This window comes from Oncorhynchus nerka, linkage group LG15 (assembly GCF_034236695.1).
Source record: "Oncorhynchus nerka isolate Pitt River linkage group LG15, Oner_Uvic_2.0, whole genome shotgun sequence".
Classification (NCBI taxonomy): Eukaryota; Metazoa; Chordata; class Actinopteri; order Salmoniformes; family Salmonidae; genus Oncorhynchus; species Oncorhynchus nerka.
The window spans coordinates 27,703,768-27,721,209 of NC_088410.1; the positions used below are offsets into that span (position 1 = coordinate 27,703,768).

At 41.9% G+C, this 17,442-nt stretch overlaps 3 protein-coding genes across 3 annotated transcripts; 2 read left to right on the forward strand and 1 right to left on the reverse strand.

Moving 5' to 3' along the window:
- Positions 1 to 767: 767 nt before the first annotated feature.
- On the forward strand, positions 768 to 3,117 carry si:ch211-243a20.4 (uncharacterized). The gene is made up of 6 exons (XM_029681763.2): positions 768 to 1,025; positions 1,288 to 1,575; positions 1,956 to 2,074; positions 2,215 to 2,325; positions 2,559 to 2,678; positions 2,892 to 3,117. The coding sequence occupies exons 1-6, from the start codon at positions 962 to 964 to the stop codon at positions 2,949 to 2,951; spliced, it is 762 nt and encodes a 253-aa protein (XP_029537623.2). The 5' UTR covers positions 768 to 961; the 3' UTR covers positions 2,952 to 3,117.
- A 203-nt stretch (positions 3,118 to 3,320) lies between these two features.
- f8a (coagulation factor VIII associated) lies at positions 3,321 to 8,316 on the forward strand. Its single transcript, XM_029656417.2, has 12 exons — positions 3,321 to 3,404; positions 3,827 to 3,873; positions 4,058 to 4,130; positions 4,358 to 4,517; positions 5,563 to 5,631; positions 5,842 to 5,962; positions 6,319 to 6,411; positions 6,539 to 6,603; positions 6,765 to 6,846; positions 6,982 to 7,028; positions 7,581 to 7,636; positions 7,808 to 8,316. The coding sequence occupies exons 1-12, from the start codon at positions 3,346 to 3,348 to the stop codon at positions 7,887 to 7,889; spliced, it is 954 nt and encodes a 317-aa protein (XP_029512277.2). The 5' UTR covers positions 3,321 to 3,345; the 3' UTR covers positions 7,890 to 8,316.
- On the reverse strand, positions 8,012 to 12,018 carry emp1 (epithelial membrane protein 1). Its single transcript, XM_029681764.2, has 5 exons — positions 11,921 to 12,018; positions 10,531 to 10,614; positions 10,147 to 10,249; positions 9,410 to 9,550; positions 8,012 to 9,039 (listed from the first exon to the last, which is right to left on the reverse strand). The coding sequence occupies exons 2-5, from the start codon at positions 10,603 to 10,605 to the stop codon at positions 8,882 to 8,884; spliced, it is 477 nt and encodes a 158-aa protein (XP_029537624.1). The 5' UTR covers positions 10,606 to 10,614; positions 11,921 to 12,018; the 3' UTR covers positions 8,012 to 8,881.
- Positions 12,019 to 17,442: the final 5,424 nt, after the last annotated feature.

The window sequence follows — 17,442 nt, forward strand, 5'->3', positions numbered from 1 at the left end:
AGATGTTATTTCTGTCTCTCTCTCTCTCTAAGTCTGTTGCTGTGCAGTGGCTGCTGTGAGGTCAGAGTTGGCTTCCAGCTCTGCCAATGAAAGGGGGATAACAGGGGAAAGAGTTTGTAAAAGAAGGGAATAGAGAGAGGGAAGAAGGGAAGAGGGGAAGAGGCATAGGCACGTGCAGAGGTGTTGCAATGCTGTGCAGTTCTTCCTTCCACACTGACTGAGAGCATTAGTTGAGGAGAAGTCAAACGGATGTACATTCACCTGGTTTTCATTAACATAGACAATTTGTCACCTCCCCCGAATTCCTTTCTCTCTTTCTCAGATGTTTTCCTCTCTCTCTCTCTTTCATCCGAAGGGCCAGACTCTCATTTAGTGCTCACGTGTGGTTTGAACTTTAACTCTGGGTCTCTCCAACACTGTCTCACAGTGGAGGAAACTCAACACTGCATCTGGGATGGATTTGGTGAGTGACGTAACAAACATAAAAATAACACAGTAGCTGCCTGTTGTATCACAACAAAACATACACAAGAGTACATACTGTAATAACATTCCCTGTCTGCTGTAAATGGTTCATGCTTTCATTCATAATCTGTTTATATATATTTTTAAATGTATCTGTTATTTTATAGTCTATGCCTCCTAGAGCAGTACAGTATCTTGGTCATTCTATCTCTGATGGTTGGGGATTTTACAAGGCTCACATTAATTAATACTTTGAGGAAGTGGCCAGAGCAAAACAGGAACCCCAGTATTGCGACCTCTCTGAGGCCAAGACTAACAGATATAGACATACACATTCTGGGCAATCTGAACAGGGGAAAGGCTTGAAGCGACACTCATACACTGTTTGGGAAATTCGACGAAATCCTTCCAATACTGATACAGGTATTCCTATCTCAAGTGACCACAAACAAATAGAAACAGAGGGGGAAAATTAAACCTTTGGTGTCTCTTCAAAATGTGCATCTGGATGGTTGAAGTTCTCTGTGTCCTGATGTGTTTGGGAAATCATCAGGCTCAAGGTAAGGGTATTTAATTAACAAAACATTTAAATACCAATACCATGATACAGTTGAAAGTCATTTTTTCATGTTAGAAGTTAGAAATGTCATGATAGAAATTCCTGTTGTCATTTACAGAACTGTCTTTTCTCATCAACATTGTATATCAATGTATTTTTAGTGGGCTATATCAAAGTATTGCAAATCAATACATAAGTAAGTTGCCTATTTGGTTCTTCAATGTCAGATTGAGCCTTACTCTACATCCCCCTGTGTAATTTAGAAGCCAACCCAGCCATCTCCATGCCGGACAGAATCAGGGTGGCTCTGGCAGGAGAAAAGGTCCTTTACAAACTCAAAGTGACCATCCCAATGAATCAGAGCTCCAGCAACTTCGTCTGCTCTGGGCCTCCAGAACAAAAGAAGATAAAAGAATGGATTATTCTCTTTTCTCCTGAAACAAAAACAAAAACATTTCATTTGGAAATATCAGCATATAACAGTTCATACTCAGGAGAGTATAACTGCAAGTATAAAAATGTGGAGATCTTCTGGACCCTTCTGGTGAAAGGTGAGTGTGTGGTAGAAGAAGAAGAAAATGAAGGGATGATAGAAAGATAACAGTTAGTCAGTTAGTGAAACTTCTGTTGTCCACATGTTGAGTAACAGGAATTGTTGACATGACAGTGAAAACACAATCCTTTTTAAAAGGGACCTTTTTTGGTACAAACACTGTAGATGTCAGCTGAATGTCAGACGTACGCCACCATCAACAACACGCACGATTGTCATCATGAAAATAAAAAGCCCTCTAACTCTTTTTTTTCACTTGACATTAATCTACTTGCAACCAAAGTGTTCAGCCATTGACTGACACTGGACAAACTCTAATGGTACTATGTTTGTCTCTGTATCTCTGTGTCTCTGTATTTGTCTCTGTCTCTCTTTCAGACAAGGGGTACCGGCAGCTTTACTCTGGTTTCATCCTTTTCATCGTGTTGGGGGCTCTTACCACAGGCCTCCTCATCTTCAGTGTGATCGGCTCCATATACGTGTTCAAAAGCCAATGGGTAAGAGGTTTGAGAAAGGTTTGGTGGAGGTTCTGAAACACTGTATATTTTTGTACCCTTCTGTTGTGGTTGGTATGTTGTCATTGTATCAGTCCGTGTGTGTGTTAACTTGTGATTTCCGGGGTCAATTTCTATTGAAGAATGGAAGTACCGGTAGTGGAGTAAGCGGAAGGAATAGAGGGGAGAATGAAGAGGAGGAGGAGAACGGTAACACATCAGTGAATGCAGCTGCCTCTGCTCCAGTTTACGCTGTAAGAATGTCTCTCTATCTCCGTTGACTTGCTGTAACTACATCACATTGATTTTACCAGTTGAACCACAACAACAAAAAATGACCTTGACACATGTCAAAGCTGTGTGTGGGTCATCAAAAGAATATCATCAACAAAGATCCACTGTTTTGATTAACTTCCACATCCACTGTAGGCCCTATGTGATCTTACAAGAATGAATGTGTCTCACCTGGAACTCTCTCCTCTCTCAGAGTCTAGAGTCTCCGCCAGCATCTGTCTATGAGGTCTTGACCCCAGGAGCACCAGCAGCAGCAGTAAACCGTGAATCTGTCCAGAGGAAAGGAAAAGTAAAGAGAAAGTCAAAGGAATCGGTCAGTGTGAACATACACTAACCAGGAAATATAAATCACTAAAGCCTTGGTTTTGTCATTCCAGATATATTATATTTAATTGTATTCTATTTTTCTACTATATTCTATTCCCCCAAATGAGTAGACCTATATCTACCAATAATGTTGATAAAGAGCTGTTCGAGTTAATGGGGATGCTACTGTCCTGACCTCTCTCCCACTCTCCTCCTACAGATGGAGAATGCAACGCCGCAAGGGGAAGGAAAATTTGAATGTGTCTATGAGAATTTCTGACCTACTGGTATCTGCACTGTGTTTGGGAAACTATATGCCTATATTTTCCTGATTTTGCAATATCTCTTGTTCTTTTACACAGACCTAAAATCACGTATGTATTTTACCCTGCAGCTTCGTGACTTATGTTGAAAATAAACTGCTGTGTCTCTGGTTGTTGTCATCACGGAATGTCTCTGGTTGTTATTTTGTCTAATTAACAGATATCTGCAATATGTCAGATTCATTTTAGCGAGAGATTTTGCAAACTGAACCCTTGTTCTCCAAAGTCCCACCATAATAAGATTGTATCCAATGAGACTATTAGGCTATTTTGAGTAAGAACCAATCGAAACGCGTCTCCCATCTCTACTTCCGGGTTTGGTTTATTTACGTTTTTCATCTATTGTTGACCATGGCAGCGGAGGGGGACTTTCTGATGAGATATCGTGCTGTATCAAATAAATTGAAAAAGTACGATTTATTACGTTCTTCTCTTTGTTCTGTGTATCCATTCGAGTGACTATGTGTAATGCATGATCGTCTAATCTTTTGAATTGCGAGCCAGGATTTCACAGCTAGCTAGCTAACGGTAGCCGGCTACACTTGCTGTCAGTTCCATGGGTCCAAAGAAAGCATCAAAAGCGTTTTATTTATTTATGTTGCCATTTTTACCATGTTTTGGCTAAACTCACTAGATAGATAATTATTTAGCTGTTTCAAATGAATCCTCATCCCTGAATGATAATGATTGTTTAGCTGACGTTAGTTTTCTAGCGTTGTAGCCAATCAGGTACTAGAGCAGTGGTTACTAGGCTAACGGCAACTAGCTAACTAAACATGTCTGACAATCCCAAACTACTGGCTTAGTTGTAATTTCACTTTGCCCACCTTAGACGTTTTCTTCGGAAACCCAATGTAGCAGAAGCAAGTGAGCAGTTTGGTGAGTAGCTAATGTTTCCTGGGAAAATTTTTTAAAATGACTAATAACCATGTTTCTGACAAATCAACAATTCATTCATATATTCATGTTTTCAGATGATGACCCCTACTATTAAGTACACCATTTGCACAACTTCTGTTGATTATGTGGCTTGCATCTCACCCAGTATTTCTGATGGCTGCAGGTCAGTTGGCTAAAGAGCTGAAGCAGCAAGACTGCCTTCAGTATGCAGCCTTCTGTGACCTTGCAATGGCAAGGTAAGTCTCCATCTCTAACTATTGCCACCTAATCAGAACATATTGTTTGCCCATATTAATATCATACAGACATGGGTATTATAGAATGATAGATCAATATCGCCCTTTCTCCTCCATTGTAAGTATCCTACAACCAACATTATTTCCTACTACTATTATAATGTAAATTAGATATCTCACATTACAATATATAATCTATACCTGTTATATCCTACCTGAACCCACAGGTGTGAGCAGACTCTTTTCAATGCTCCTGGGGAGGCCCTGGCCCTGACCGATGCTGCCCGGCTCTTCCTGCTCTCTGAGAAGGAGAACAGAGCACTACAAGCCCCAGGCTTCGACGAGCACCTGCAGGCCGCACTCAACTGCTACAGCTTTGCCATCAAGGTAAAAAAGACTACAAATGTTTGACATAATAGAATAGAGATACACAAACAGGTCATAAGTTAAAGGTCACGAACAGTCAAAATCATGTTTTTCATTCAATTTTGATGATAAAACCAGATCAAAGTATGACACATGACTGTTGCTTCTACATTGGTAAAGTTTGATCCTAAAGTTACTGGTCTCCTCCCCCATGTCAAACACTTTTATTTCAGGAGGCGGGATTATTAACGGGATAGGGGGACAGCACGTGTGTGACATCACGTGTTTGCAGAGGGGCATGGTTTATATACAGTAGCTAGATAGCTATTTTACTGGTGCAAAATTTGACTGTAGGGTGTCAGCAAATAAATTAAAAGTTTGCTTTTCATCTATGGCAAAGATACTTCCATCTGTGCCTGGTGTTAGCTAGTTACTGTCTAGCTTGGTCTTCAGCCAGCATGGAAAAAGGGGCATTCAAAACTCTGATGCAATTGTCATGTCAACACATCCGTCAGTGCTGCTGTGAACTGCATCACAAGAGACATAGATGTATAAAAAAATATAAAAAACATAATTGATGTCATTTTAATGTTGTATTGAGTTGCTTTACGTTTCACCAAATTTGCTTGAGATGATTTGACTGCAACACTGCTCACTGCATCCTCGTTTCTTGACGGAGGCGTTTCAAAGAGCTGCCAGTCGAGGGTGTTTCAAAGAGCTGCCAGTCAAGGCGAGCTCATGACTATAAGCTTCCCTATTAAACCAGATGGAACTGACTGACATGAAGTGAGACAAAAGTGAGCGCAGCATTCAGTCTAGTTTAACCAGGCTTGGTGAACAACAGCTGTGAAAGGGAAAATGATCAATCAGAATATCTTTGGTTTGCATTTAAATGATCATCTAATCCTCTTTAGTTTATTGTTGAATCCATCTGAAGTAACAGCCACAAAGAGACCAAGCATCTGGAGAATTTCCCATACATACTAACAGCCCATTTCCCCTGGCCTTTCTCCTAGATTCCTCTGGAGATAGTAGTATAATGTGGTGTTTTACAAATGTCTTTCAGGTGTACATTGAGATGAACCAGCCTGTCATGGCTGCCAGTCTATCTCTGGAACTTGGCAATGCCCTCAAGGTAATGGACCAAACTGATCACAAAAGATAGATTGGCAACCATTCCTCTTCTATGTCAGTCTGTGTAGTGAATTAAGATCATATGATCATCCCTCTCATCCTTCTCTCTCTCTCCTTCTCTCTTTTTTTCTCTGTTTCTCTGTCTGCTGTTCTCTCCCCCTCCCTCTCCCTTTCTCTCCCTCTTCCTCGCTCTTCTCATCTTCGTCTATAGGAGATGAACAGACCAGGTGAGGCCATAGTTCACTACCAGAGAGCAGCAGAACTCCAGACACAGCAGCCCATTGAGTCTCTGCTGTCTATGGGAGAGATGGCCACCTGCAAAATACTCACCCGTGAGTACAGTGGTGGGATCTGTGGGGGTTGATGGGTCTGGACCATAGGTGAAGATTTGCGTTATTTCAACTCTGTATTGATCTCCGAGCCAGGAAACGGGGTTATGGTATGGGGATTACCTGCATGTGGTCCAGATGTCAGTTGAAGCGTATCCATGTTTTGGGGACTAGAGTATACCAGAGTTGGGTTCAAGACCATGTCAATTTCAATAAATTGCTTTGGACATGGATTTTCTCCAGTGGAGTGCAATTCAATTTCTGAATTTACTGGAATTGATATTGACCTGACCCCAACTCTGGTGTTTGTTTTTGTGTGTTTCTAATCCTAACAACAACATCATGATCCTGTGTGTCAGGTGACTATGACGGCGCGCTGTCCGTGCTGACAGAGATGCAGCTGATGTGTCAGGAGAGGGGACTGCAACTGCCCGGCACCAGCACCCCCGTTGGTGAAGACATAATGGACTGGCCCAACACTTGTGGCTAACTCATCACTTCCTGTGTTAAAGCAGGAAGTTCATTAACTATTCTGAAACTGATAACAGTATGCTTTTCATCTGCTCATTGTCTTCTTAGGTGCATTTCTGGACATTGTGGCCAAGTGTGAGATTTCTAGAGTACTTTTACTGATGCTGCTTGAGGTAAGCACAGCATCGCGACGATCGTTGTGCCTTCTTATACCATTACATTTCACTTCACTTGTATTCAATTCCTTCCTACAAACACTTACAGATGATTTATCACTGCTAAATTGCGTAAATTCTCTCTGAAAGCTGAGAACGAATGTCAATGCCTTTTGCAGCCTCCTCCCCAGAAGTTGTTGCCAGAACATGCCCAGACCCTGGAGAGATACGCCTGGGAGTCGTTTGACCCTCATAGTCAGGGTAACTACACTACAGCCATTATTATAACTGACTGACCTTAAACACTCATACACACAACACTAGCAAGGTTGGGATGGAGAACAAAGTTCATAATTATATATTGTTAAACCTATATTTCCAACCCTCTCATTGTAGTGACCTTCCTACCTGAGAATGTCTTCCTGCTTCTGCAGTCAGTTGTGGTATGTGGCATATTTCCTTACTAGACTCTATCACACAAAATAGCTATGTATTGGCCCTTGATGTACTGGTGAGAAGGTCAAGTGTCTCACATGAGGATTATTAATATGAGCATAATTGTATAACTGAGTCAACTTTAAAGCAAGAAACTGTCGTTGCTACATCTTATGAATGAATGGTATTCTTGAAGAATATAACTTTGTAAATGCCTCATGAGCTTAGTTCAACTGTCGTACCCCATCAGAACCCAAAATATAAGCTTGTTTTACTCCAATGTTTGTAAACAATGCAAATGTAAACAAAAACTGTACCGCCTAACAACATGATTAAAACTATAATGTTGATATCATGGATGGTCAAGCCCTTGCATCCATAGCTCTGTATATGAATTAGAGTGGTTGTTTCTCCCTCAGCATTTTACAAAAACAAAGGCAGGGTGACGCTTTGTTATTGTTTTGATTTAAGGATCCTAGCTTTATGCTGATCTATATTGGTGGTTATGCTGGGCTTTCGAAGTCTTAAGTCTATATCAGTCTATCATTGTGTTGTTGCAGATGGCTTGCCAGGAAAAAGACACAGAGTCCCTCAAGTCTCTTCAACCTGAACTCTGGTAAGCAAAAATAAAAATACAATCTCAGTCATGTGGTAGCTATTTAGCTGCAATACACATTTGAATTGAGTTTTTTTTCCTTATGATTTTCTCATTGATATCTTGTCTCTAAATTGTTAAGAACATTTCCGTAGACTGTAAGGAAAATGGACAGTACATTTTCTTCTTCAGGCCTCTTCTCTCAGCAGAGCAGAACCACCTCCTTCACTTGGTGGTGCAAGAGCGGATCACCCCCTCTGGACAGGGGATTTAGTACAGTCCAAATCAACTCACTACACCCCCTCGGAATGACACATAATGGAACATTCCTGTCTCTGTCTTGGTCTGTTGTAGGGCCTCTTGAATAATGTTTTGGTGGGGTTGTTTTTTCTAAAAAAAAAACGTGGGAACCGGACCAAGCATGTCATTGGACATACTGTACATCTTACTGCATCCCCTGTTATGCCTATTAGTGGTCGCAGGATTGCTCTCGTGGTGAAGTCTTGCATCAAATAGTTATTTATTGGAAATATGTTGAATAGATGAAATATGAATGAAAAATATGCTTTTTTTTCTAGCGTTTTTATTTTGTTAATAAATTGTATAGTCTGAACAAACATGGCTTAAATTCCAATGTAATTACAAAACAGAATCCCTCTACTGCATTATAATAAATGGTGATATTACATACACCGCATTGACCTCTGTTCCTGGTTTACCTTTTTCACTTGTACAAATTAAAATGTACTTTGATATAGCAGCCAACCAAAACTCAGAATCACACGTGATTAAAATGCACTTAGAATACACGTTACGACAATTACACAACAAACGGTTACAATGTATTTAGATTAAACAATTACAATTGGTTATAAAATACTTCAGTTATAAAAAATAAAAATTCAAATTCCTTTTAAAACATGTACTGGAAATTAAGCTTGTTTGCTGATTGTTCAAGTACTGCAACAGGTATGTAGCATACCTTGAAATATACAGTACTATATCAATTACACATTACAAATCTCCCATTTGAACAGGCATGCAGTAGTCTGCATAGAAATAGATTGTGCATACAATTCTTTGGGGTCCGCTCTCCCCCCTTCTGTACCACCTTCCTCCTCACAAGTAAAATCAAAATACTGGGACTGTTAATAAACTAAATAAGACCCCTACCCTCCCTCCATCCCTTTCCAACACAATGCAAAAACGTAATAAAAACTATCCTTCCTTACAATCCTCCTCTCCTCCCCTTCATCCCTTGTTCCTCTACTCGCTCTTCTTGCGTAGGACCACATAGATGACGCCCAGTATGAAGGTGAGAACGAAGGAGATCCAGGCCAAGATGAAAGAGTGTCCGAACCAGCCCTGGTCCTGCTTGTGGAAGATGTCTGTGTAGATGGACGCAGCAATCATTACACACAGACCTAGATGGAGACGAGGGGAGATTTAAAAACACCTGTTAGGTTAATAACAGTTATGTGCTGTACTGGAAACATCACCTCAAAGTCACTCATAGGGCTGTAGACACAACTGCTGATGAGACCATTTCAATCTGAACTTAAATAACAGTGATAGTTATAGCAATAAACAATAGTGTTTTTCAACCATGCTCATGGGGACCCACCCACAGGGTGTACATTCAAAGACTGGATGATTAGTTATCAGTTTGCATCAGTTATTAGTTCTGTTTGCTAGTGCTGGACTATAACAGAACATATACACTGTGTTTATATCAATGTCATTACATAGATTATACAGTATAAAGATGCAGATACAGGGCCCCAAGCTACTTACAGGAGATGAGCATCAAGGCTCCAGAGAAGGTGAACCTCTGGCCCTTGGTCAAGGTGAAGAGTTGAGCCACGAACACAAACAGGCCCAGGATGGAGAAGATGCAAGCCAGCACTGCTCCGGCCTGCACTACCTGGAGGTATTCTATAGGGGGGTACAGAGAGAACAGGGCTCCATGAGATGGGAAGATGCACATACTGATCCTGACACAATATACTATTGTCATACAGAACAATGAGAGTAATTTATTTTAATTCATAATAATTACAATTTTTGCCCATGTAATGTAGGCCTACCAGCAGGGGCAGAAATAAAACCATTCTGGGAACTCACCATAGTAAAAGGAACACATCAAAACTAGTTTCACTTTGGAAGCTTAATTCGACCCCTGCCTACCGAGCGAGTATAAGCATACGCACGTGTCCACTATCTTGTTTTGGTAGAAGCTAATACTGTGTAGCCATAACAAGAGGTGAGCACACAGATGCTGTATCTTAATGTGAGCCAGTTTCAACCTGCAGGAAAATAATCCTGCAGCAACAGGAAATGTGAATGACATTTTTGCAGGGGTTGATACATTTTTCGTTGGGAAAATCAAGTCAGACATTTTAAAGTAGAAATTACAAACTTTCAAAGCCTTTTCAAACCTTGAGTACACTACAAGTTTGTATTTCCTGCTGTGCAGGAACATTCCTGCAACAACAGGGTCATCAAATTAAGATACGGCATCTGTACTATACCTTCAGCATAGTCTCCTTTGAGGTTGGTGTAGTGCCAAGCTGAGCCTGACAGTTCCCACCGGCCCCACACATCTGTGGCCACTGAGTCTGTGAGCCACCAGGCCTGCAGAAAACAACACAGGAGAAGAGTAGCAAAGTCATTGTAACAAAACTTACTAACAGCTATATCATCCCATAACAGTGTTGTAACCGTGTTTTTAGTGTTGGATACTTAGGCCCAACGGTGGACATTTTTGTTCTAGCCCCTGTATTTATTATGGTGTCCATAAAGACGTTCTGAAGTTCATATGGAGCAGGAGAACAGATGGAAAAGAAGGGGTCACTGAGGTCACATTGGAAGCATGTGAAAGTAAGAAAAAGGAGAGGGGATATTTATTTACTTACGTTATCAATGGTTGCAACCAGAAGCAGGATGATGGCAGTAATGTGAAGAACAACGATTCCAGCCAGGACCAACATTGTGACTAACTGAGAAAAGATAAGTGTTGTGGAAAGATATACAGTGAGTAGGCTTTGCTGCTTATTAGAAACTGGGTGGTTCGAACCCTGAATGCTGATTGGCTGAAAGCCGTGTTATATTAGCCCATATACCACGGGTATGACAAAACATTTATTTTTACTGCTCTAATTATGTTGGTAATCAGTTTATGACAGCAATAAGGCACCTCTGGTGTTTGTGGTATATTGCCAATATACCAAGGCTGAGGGCTGTTTCCAGGCCCTTCGCGTTGCATTGTGCTTAAGAATAGCCCTTAGCCGTGGTATATTGGCCATATACCACACCACCATTATTGGTTAATTATCTTATTGGTATTTACTTGCTAAATACGAGGCATAACCAGATCTCATGTCAAATATTTTAAAATGCTTGTATTGTGTTTGAATTGGTTTGCCTACAATGGGAATAATAAAATAGACCCAAAAGTGCAAACTCCCAGATAAATCAAGCACACAAAGTATTTGACGTCTGTTTTTGATCCAGGTCTGGGATAGAAGAGCGCTCTACCTAAATGATCAATTGGACTCGTTTCAAATACGACTCAAATCATTGGATTCGATTGCTCATTCACGTTTAGCCTATAAAATGAGTTTATAGATTCGTTTATTTGTTATCAACTACAATTAGACCTCTTAGAGGGTAAAGTAATAATGGTTGTTTCTGTAGGTCTACCATCAAAACAACATTGTTTAAAAAGTTACTCAAGTGTATAAAGTTATTAGGCCTAAACGTTTAGACTATTCGTTTAACTGCAGACTAATCATTATTAACCTGAATATATGCATATATTTTTTTGACTCAATAGCAAGTTTCAGTAGAGAAAAATAATAGGCTATTCAACGTGGCCATGTATTTTAACTGGACTACTTGGCTGCACATTACCGTTTGTTATGGATGATATACCCGTTAGTTGCAACGGGCCCCATACACAGGCTATGAGAAAAGAGCGCGAGAATACGACGACAGAAGTGAGTCTGAAACATATGTGTTATACATAAATGAATACAAAATATTGATTAAAATATGATCTATAATACTATGCAAGAAGTAAACCTATGTTGACGTTTTTTTGCCGCTCGCAAAAGTGAAATCCATGTTATCCTTCCAGAGCGTCTTTATCAACTGAATGTAGTTCCATTATAAAACGTTTAAATACCTCCCCAAAACTATTGTTTTCGCCCACAGAACCTTAAAAAAAAATCGCTAAACAGTACCAACCCTCCACCAATCCCATTGAATAGAAATTGTAAACCGCAATAGGCTGATAAACATTACCTGTGAAGTAGCTTTTACGCACGAAAGTTATTTGCAATTCTGAAAAGCTGTAGCGTTAGACCCACCCAGCATCGAATTCATAGCCTACACATCACTCTTTTTTTCTCTTCGGCCCCTTCCCTCCCTTTCCCCTTTCCCAAACTCCACCCATATCCTCAAACTTTTTCATATCTTTAAAAAGTCAGGGACTTTAAAAGTCTATGACAAATAGGCAACGTTTCCCTCTGTCAAAACACTGCGTGAAGCTAAGTGATCTTCAAAGGAGCTCGTTGAATGAATGGAATGACAATTACGGCTGTGTACAGAATGTGTGTAGAATAGTCCCAGTTTGTAGTATATTCTTAATTCTAAAAGGAACCAAACAAACATGTTGTGCTCCACTCTAGCCCCCCCCCCCCCCTCCCCCGCACTTAAAGCAATATGTAGGCTACACCTCTCCCTTTTACAATGAGCTCTCAACATTTACATTACATTTACGTCATTTAGCAGACGCTCTTATCCAGAGCGACTTACAAACACATGAGAAATATGAAATATGAATATATGAATACCTCACATTCCTATAAGTAAACAACAACACCCAATTCCCCTATGTACGCAGTATTGCAGCAGCAACCCAAAATATGAGTAGAATAGCAACAGCCATGACCTATTCGTGTTTTGGGTAATGATATACTGCACACGTTATTTCCATAGCAATGTTTTCCCCCCCACATAGTTTATGGATGTTATTTTGTACTTTAGCCTATAGGCCTACTTTTTTACCCTCAATATTTCAAGGTATTAACAAATTCTTTCTACTGTGTCTCATTTTCTTCCATGATGAAATCCAACCAGATTTTTGTTTTGTTAATTTAGCCTATAAATTAATTAACCACACATGTGAGAAGCGCTCTACATTTGCATAATCAGTTTGGAATTACAGCTGTCAGGTCTAATATACAGATTTGGCGTTATAATCGAATTTTGCATGTAGAGTTTCACATTCTGAGGTCAAATTGGTGGTTCCACTTTTCCTAGATGGGATTTTTCACCTCAAAGCTGTCCTTTTGCACAGTAGGTAGGCCTACTTTGGACATGTCTTGGGGAACATTGTGTTGTCAATTACAGGATGCTCAGTGGGTACCATGGTGATGTCCAACAGCAATATCAGCCTGACCATGACACCTTTTCAAGTAAGTAAATATATAGGTGTATTTCTAGTCTTAGGCTACAAAATAATACAAGTATGTCCTTATCTTACACATGATAATGTGTCTGTTCTAATGTAACCCTATGTCCTGAAGATATTGCCTCAGTTAAACAGCAGATCTACTCTCCAGACCCTGGGCTCGAACCCCAGCAGGGACATCATAGGCATGCCATACAGCGGTGGACCCCACTGTCCATTGTGGGAAAGACATCCTGATGTTCACATTCCAGAAAACAGGACATTCCAAACTTCTTAATTGACAGATGTATGTAAAGCCATATATTGTAACACTAGCAGGCCATGTGGAAGTCATGCTGCAGTAGGCCTTGTGGAAGTCATACTGCAGTAGGCCTTGTGGAAGTCGTACAGCAGTAGGCCTTGTGGAAGTCATACTGCAGTAGGCCTTGTGGAAGTCATGCTGCAAAAAGTCATACTGCAGTAGGCCTTGTGAGACTCATATCTCCAGCAGTAGGCCTTGTGGAAGTCATCAGCTGCAGGCCATGTGGAAGTCATGCTGCAGTAGGCCTTGTGGAAGTCATACTGCAGTAGGCCTTGTATCTACCTAGGCCTCATGGAAGTCATACTGCAGTAGGCCTTTATTTATTTTTACTTGCAGTAGGCCTTGTGCAAGTCATACTGCAGTTGCCTTTAATCTACAGCAGTAGGCCCTGTGGAAGTCATGCTGCAGTAGGCCTTGTGGAAGTCCTACAGCAGTAGGCCTTGTGGAAGTCATACTGCAGTAGGCCCTGTGGAAGTCATACTGCAGTAGGCCCTGTAAGTCTCTGCAGTAGGCCTTTAAGTCATACTGCAGTCGGCCCTGTAGTCATACTGCAGTCTTTTTGTTTTAGTCATGCTGCAGTAGGCCCTGTGGAAGTCATACTGCAGTAGGCCTTGTGGAAGTCATACTGTAGTAGACCTTGTGGAAGTCATGCTGTAGTAGGCCTTGTGGAAGTCATACTGCAGTCGGCCTTGTGGAAGTCATACTGCAGTAGGCCTTGTGGAAGTCATACTGCAGTAGGCCTTGTGGAAGTCATACTGCAGTAGGCCTTGTGGAAGTCATGCTGCAGTAGACCTTGTGGAAGTCATGCTGTAGTAGGCCTTGTGGAAGTTATACTGCAGTAGGCCTTGTGGAAGTCATTCTGCAGTAGGCCATGTGGAAGTCATACTGCAGTAGGCCTTGTGGAAGTCATACTGTAGTAGGCCTTGTGGAAGTCATACTGCAGTAGGCCCTGTGGAAGTCATACTGCAGTAGGCCCTGTGGAAGTCATACTGCAGTAGGCCTTGCGGAAGTCATACTGTAGTAGGCTTCGTGGAAGTAATTATGTAGTAGACCTTGTGGAAGTCATACTGTAGTAGGCCCTGTGGAAGTCATACTGCAGTAGACCTTGTGGAAGTCTTGTTGTAGTAGGCCTTGTGGAAGTCATATTGTAACACTCGTAGGCCCTTTGGAAGTTATACTGCAGTAGACCTTGTGGAAGTCACATTGTAACACTCGTAGGCCTTGTGAAAGTCATATGGAGCTTCTAGCTTAACACAGTTAACATTGCTTTTCAATAAAGATCTGTATCCATTCACTCAAGACCTGTTAGTCAGTCAGGTTATTGGGATGGCTGAAAACATGTGATAATACTGTACTGGTCTTAAACTAAATCTGAGTCTGTCCTAAATCGCACCCTATTACCTATATATTCCCCATAGAGCTCTGGTCAAACGTAATGCACTATGTAGGGAATAAGGTGCCATTTAGGACTAGGTCTAAATTAGCTATCAGGTGGTCTGAGCACTTACATAATGTCCAGACAGTAGTATTTGACTTAATCAATTCTCTCACTACCAGTCAGTGAATGATGCTGCTTCTTATTACCGTCATTACTTCTAATTTCCTAGTGGACGTCCCTGCCTCTCCTCTGTCCCTGTCCCCAGTCAGCCTCTCCGCTGGCCCTGTCCCAATCAGCCTCTCCGTTGGCCCTGTCCCACCTCCCTTCGGGCTAAGGCCTCAAACTGAAGACCTCAGACAGAGGCAGTCCTGATGGTACACTACAATGGATGCTTTGTTCACCAGGAGGTATTCACTCTCCACTTCCTGTCCTTTCCCATCTGCCCCTCTCACTTATGAAGACTGAGTGGATTTCTGTTCTGACTGTTTTGGACTACATGCTGTGTATGTTTGGTCTTGGGTCTGTTTTGGACTACATGCTGTGTATGTTTGGTCTTGAATCTATTATGGACTACATTCTGTGCATGCTTGGTCTTGGATCATTCCTTGGCATGTAATGCATCTGAACAATTCAGAATAGTCTTGACTAGTCTCTACTGCTTGGAATTCTATTGATGGATACATTGCGAATCAAGGTGAATGACTTTGCATTTGCATTGCAGGTTTCTAGAATGAGTTTTCCACATTTCTGCTCATAATAACATCCATTCCTTTTGCAGGGGACAGACTACATTGTCACGGCTGTATCACAACCGGCCGTGTTTGGGAGTCCCATAGAGCGGCGCACAATGGCCCAGCATCGTCTGGGTTTTGCCGGTGTAGGCCGTCATTGTAAAAAATAATTTGTTCTTAACTGACTTGCCTAGTTAAATAAAGGTAAAACATTTTTTTTGCCAGTGTATTGGTATGGATCTCCAGTGAGGGCCTCGCATCCAGTCGGGGTGCCCTTTCCCCAGGCCACATGTCTGGGATCTGAGATGGATCTGATGATCTATGGAGAGGAGACCGTGGAGTAAATACTGTATGCACAGGAATTATGATCTCATGCCATGGTAAAGTGACATGATCTATCTTGACTATGACTGCATCCCAATTCTCCACACACATGCATTGGATTGGTGCAAGAAATAGTTTTCAAGGGAGTTTTCACCATTGTTAAATCCATGACAGGGAGTGCATATGCACGATTTTGGAGAAGGGTGGTAGAAGAATCAGGATGCAGCCTAAACCAGTTGAATAGGGGTCACTGAGCAATGTCTTTGACCTCTGACCTTCTCACCCCCCTCAGTAAATGGTGACTGGGTGCCGCTCCTGTATGCTGCATCCCGGTGCTGGTACCACACTGAAGACACTACTGAGCCTCTGGTGTTTGTAGTTCCCAACATATCTTGTGGAACTACAGTAATGTTAAAGCTATGTATGGAACTGTACACAACTGCCATGCAGTAACAACTGCCATTGATGTTACTCACCTAATTATAACTGTTTCCTGTACATTATGATTAGGGGTAAGTGGGTGAGCTGTTGGTACCTGCAATTCCAGAGGGGATTTTATTACTCTTATTTGGTCAGTTTATTTTAAAATGTATGCCTTATGTAAGGGTATTGTTTTTCCTCTCCTATAGAATGGCATGTAAACAGTACAGATCTAATCCAGGGAAAAGGACCTGTCTTTCTCCTGCCTGTTCCAAACCCCTTACCTACACCACCCTAAACACCCCCCACTATGAGCCTGCTGCATCTCCAGACTCTATGTATTTTTTGCCTCACAAGCCGCAAACCATTTCACACCCATCCATTCCCTAACCCCTCTCACCATCCAACCCCCTCTCCCAGTAGTACAACATCGGAAGTTACCCGACACCCCAAAAAATACCAGGGGTAAGGCTGTTGTTACCCCTTCCCCTCCCCAACCACTCAAAGCCACCAAGTCCCCAGCTAAGCCCCCGTTGCTTTCCCTTCATCCACGACAATCCCGAGTTACACATGATACCCACTCCACCCCCCACCAAGCCCGTCCCTTTTAAGCCAGTTCCTTTCAAGTTCTCCCCTGAGTTTTCCCATACCACCTCAGCCTGCTGAGACATCACAGAGTCAAAGGGTTGAGCAGTACCAATAATACGTGCAGGTGGAGCATCAACCTGCATTTGTGGCTTTGACATATGATCCTACTGTTTCTGTCACTAATCACCCCAGTTCTCCCCAGCAAGAGAAGCCTAACCAACACACCAGACCTGTACTCAACCACCTACTCTCTCCTCCTCCTCCCTCAGTATCATCAGTCCCTCTACGCATCAACACTTGCAGAGGAAGCATATTGCCCCTGTTCCTCCAACAAGCACACCACAGGATCTAGAGATTCCACAACTCCCCCATATGGAGGCTGTCCAGCACCATAACCAATATTCTAAGTATGTCCCTCCAGCCCCCTTATCCCACCAGAATAGGCCTTCTCCTCCCTCTGGACCTCAACACCATCACCCTAGTTCACCCAGCCACTATTCCTACATGTACCACTACACACACTCTCAGCCTGGTAGTCCCAGTAAGCATACCTCTGGCTCTCATCCTCCTCTCTACCAGCAATACAGTGTCCCTGACCCCACTTTACAG

Bases quoted from the DNA above. Each gene is read 5' to 3' on its own strand.
- si:ch211-243a20.4 (XM_029681763.2), top strand. From the start codon at position 962: ATGTGCATCTGGATGGTTGAAGTTCTCTGTGTCCTGATGTGTTTGGGA. The intron at 2,326-2,558 runs GTAAGAATGTCT...CTCCTCTCTCAG, and splicing joins CCTCTGCTCCAGTTTACGCT to AGTCTAGAGTCTCCGCCAGC. The intron at 2,679-2,891 runs GTCAGTGTGAAC...CTCCTCCTACAG, and splicing joins AGAGAAAGTCAAAGGAATCG to ATGGAGAATGCAACGCCGCA.
- f8a (XM_029656417.2), top strand. From the start codon at position 3,346: ATGGCAGCGGAGGGGGACTTTCTGATGAGATATCGTGCTGTATCAAAT. The intron at 3,874-4,057 runs GTGAGTAGCTAA...TGATGGCTGCAG, and splicing joins AGAAGCAAGTGAGCAGTTTG to GTCAGTTGGCTAAAGAGCTG. The intron at 6,412-6,538 runs GTGAAGACATAA...TTGTCTTCTTAG, and splicing joins CGGCACCAGCACCCCCGTTG to GTGCATTTCTGGACATTGTG.
- emp1 (XM_029681764.2), bottom strand. From the start codon at position 10,605: ATGTTGGTCCTGGCTGGAATCGTTGTTCTTCACATTACTGCCATCATC. The intron at 10,250-10,530 runs GTAAGTAAATAA...TGTTTTCTGCAG, and splicing joins TGGTTGCAACCATTGATAAC to GCCTGGTGGCTCACAGACTC. The intron at 9,040-9,409 runs GTAAGTAGCTTG...GTCTCCATCTAG, and splicing joins AGCCTTGATGCTCATCTCCT to GTCTGTGTGTAATGATTGCT.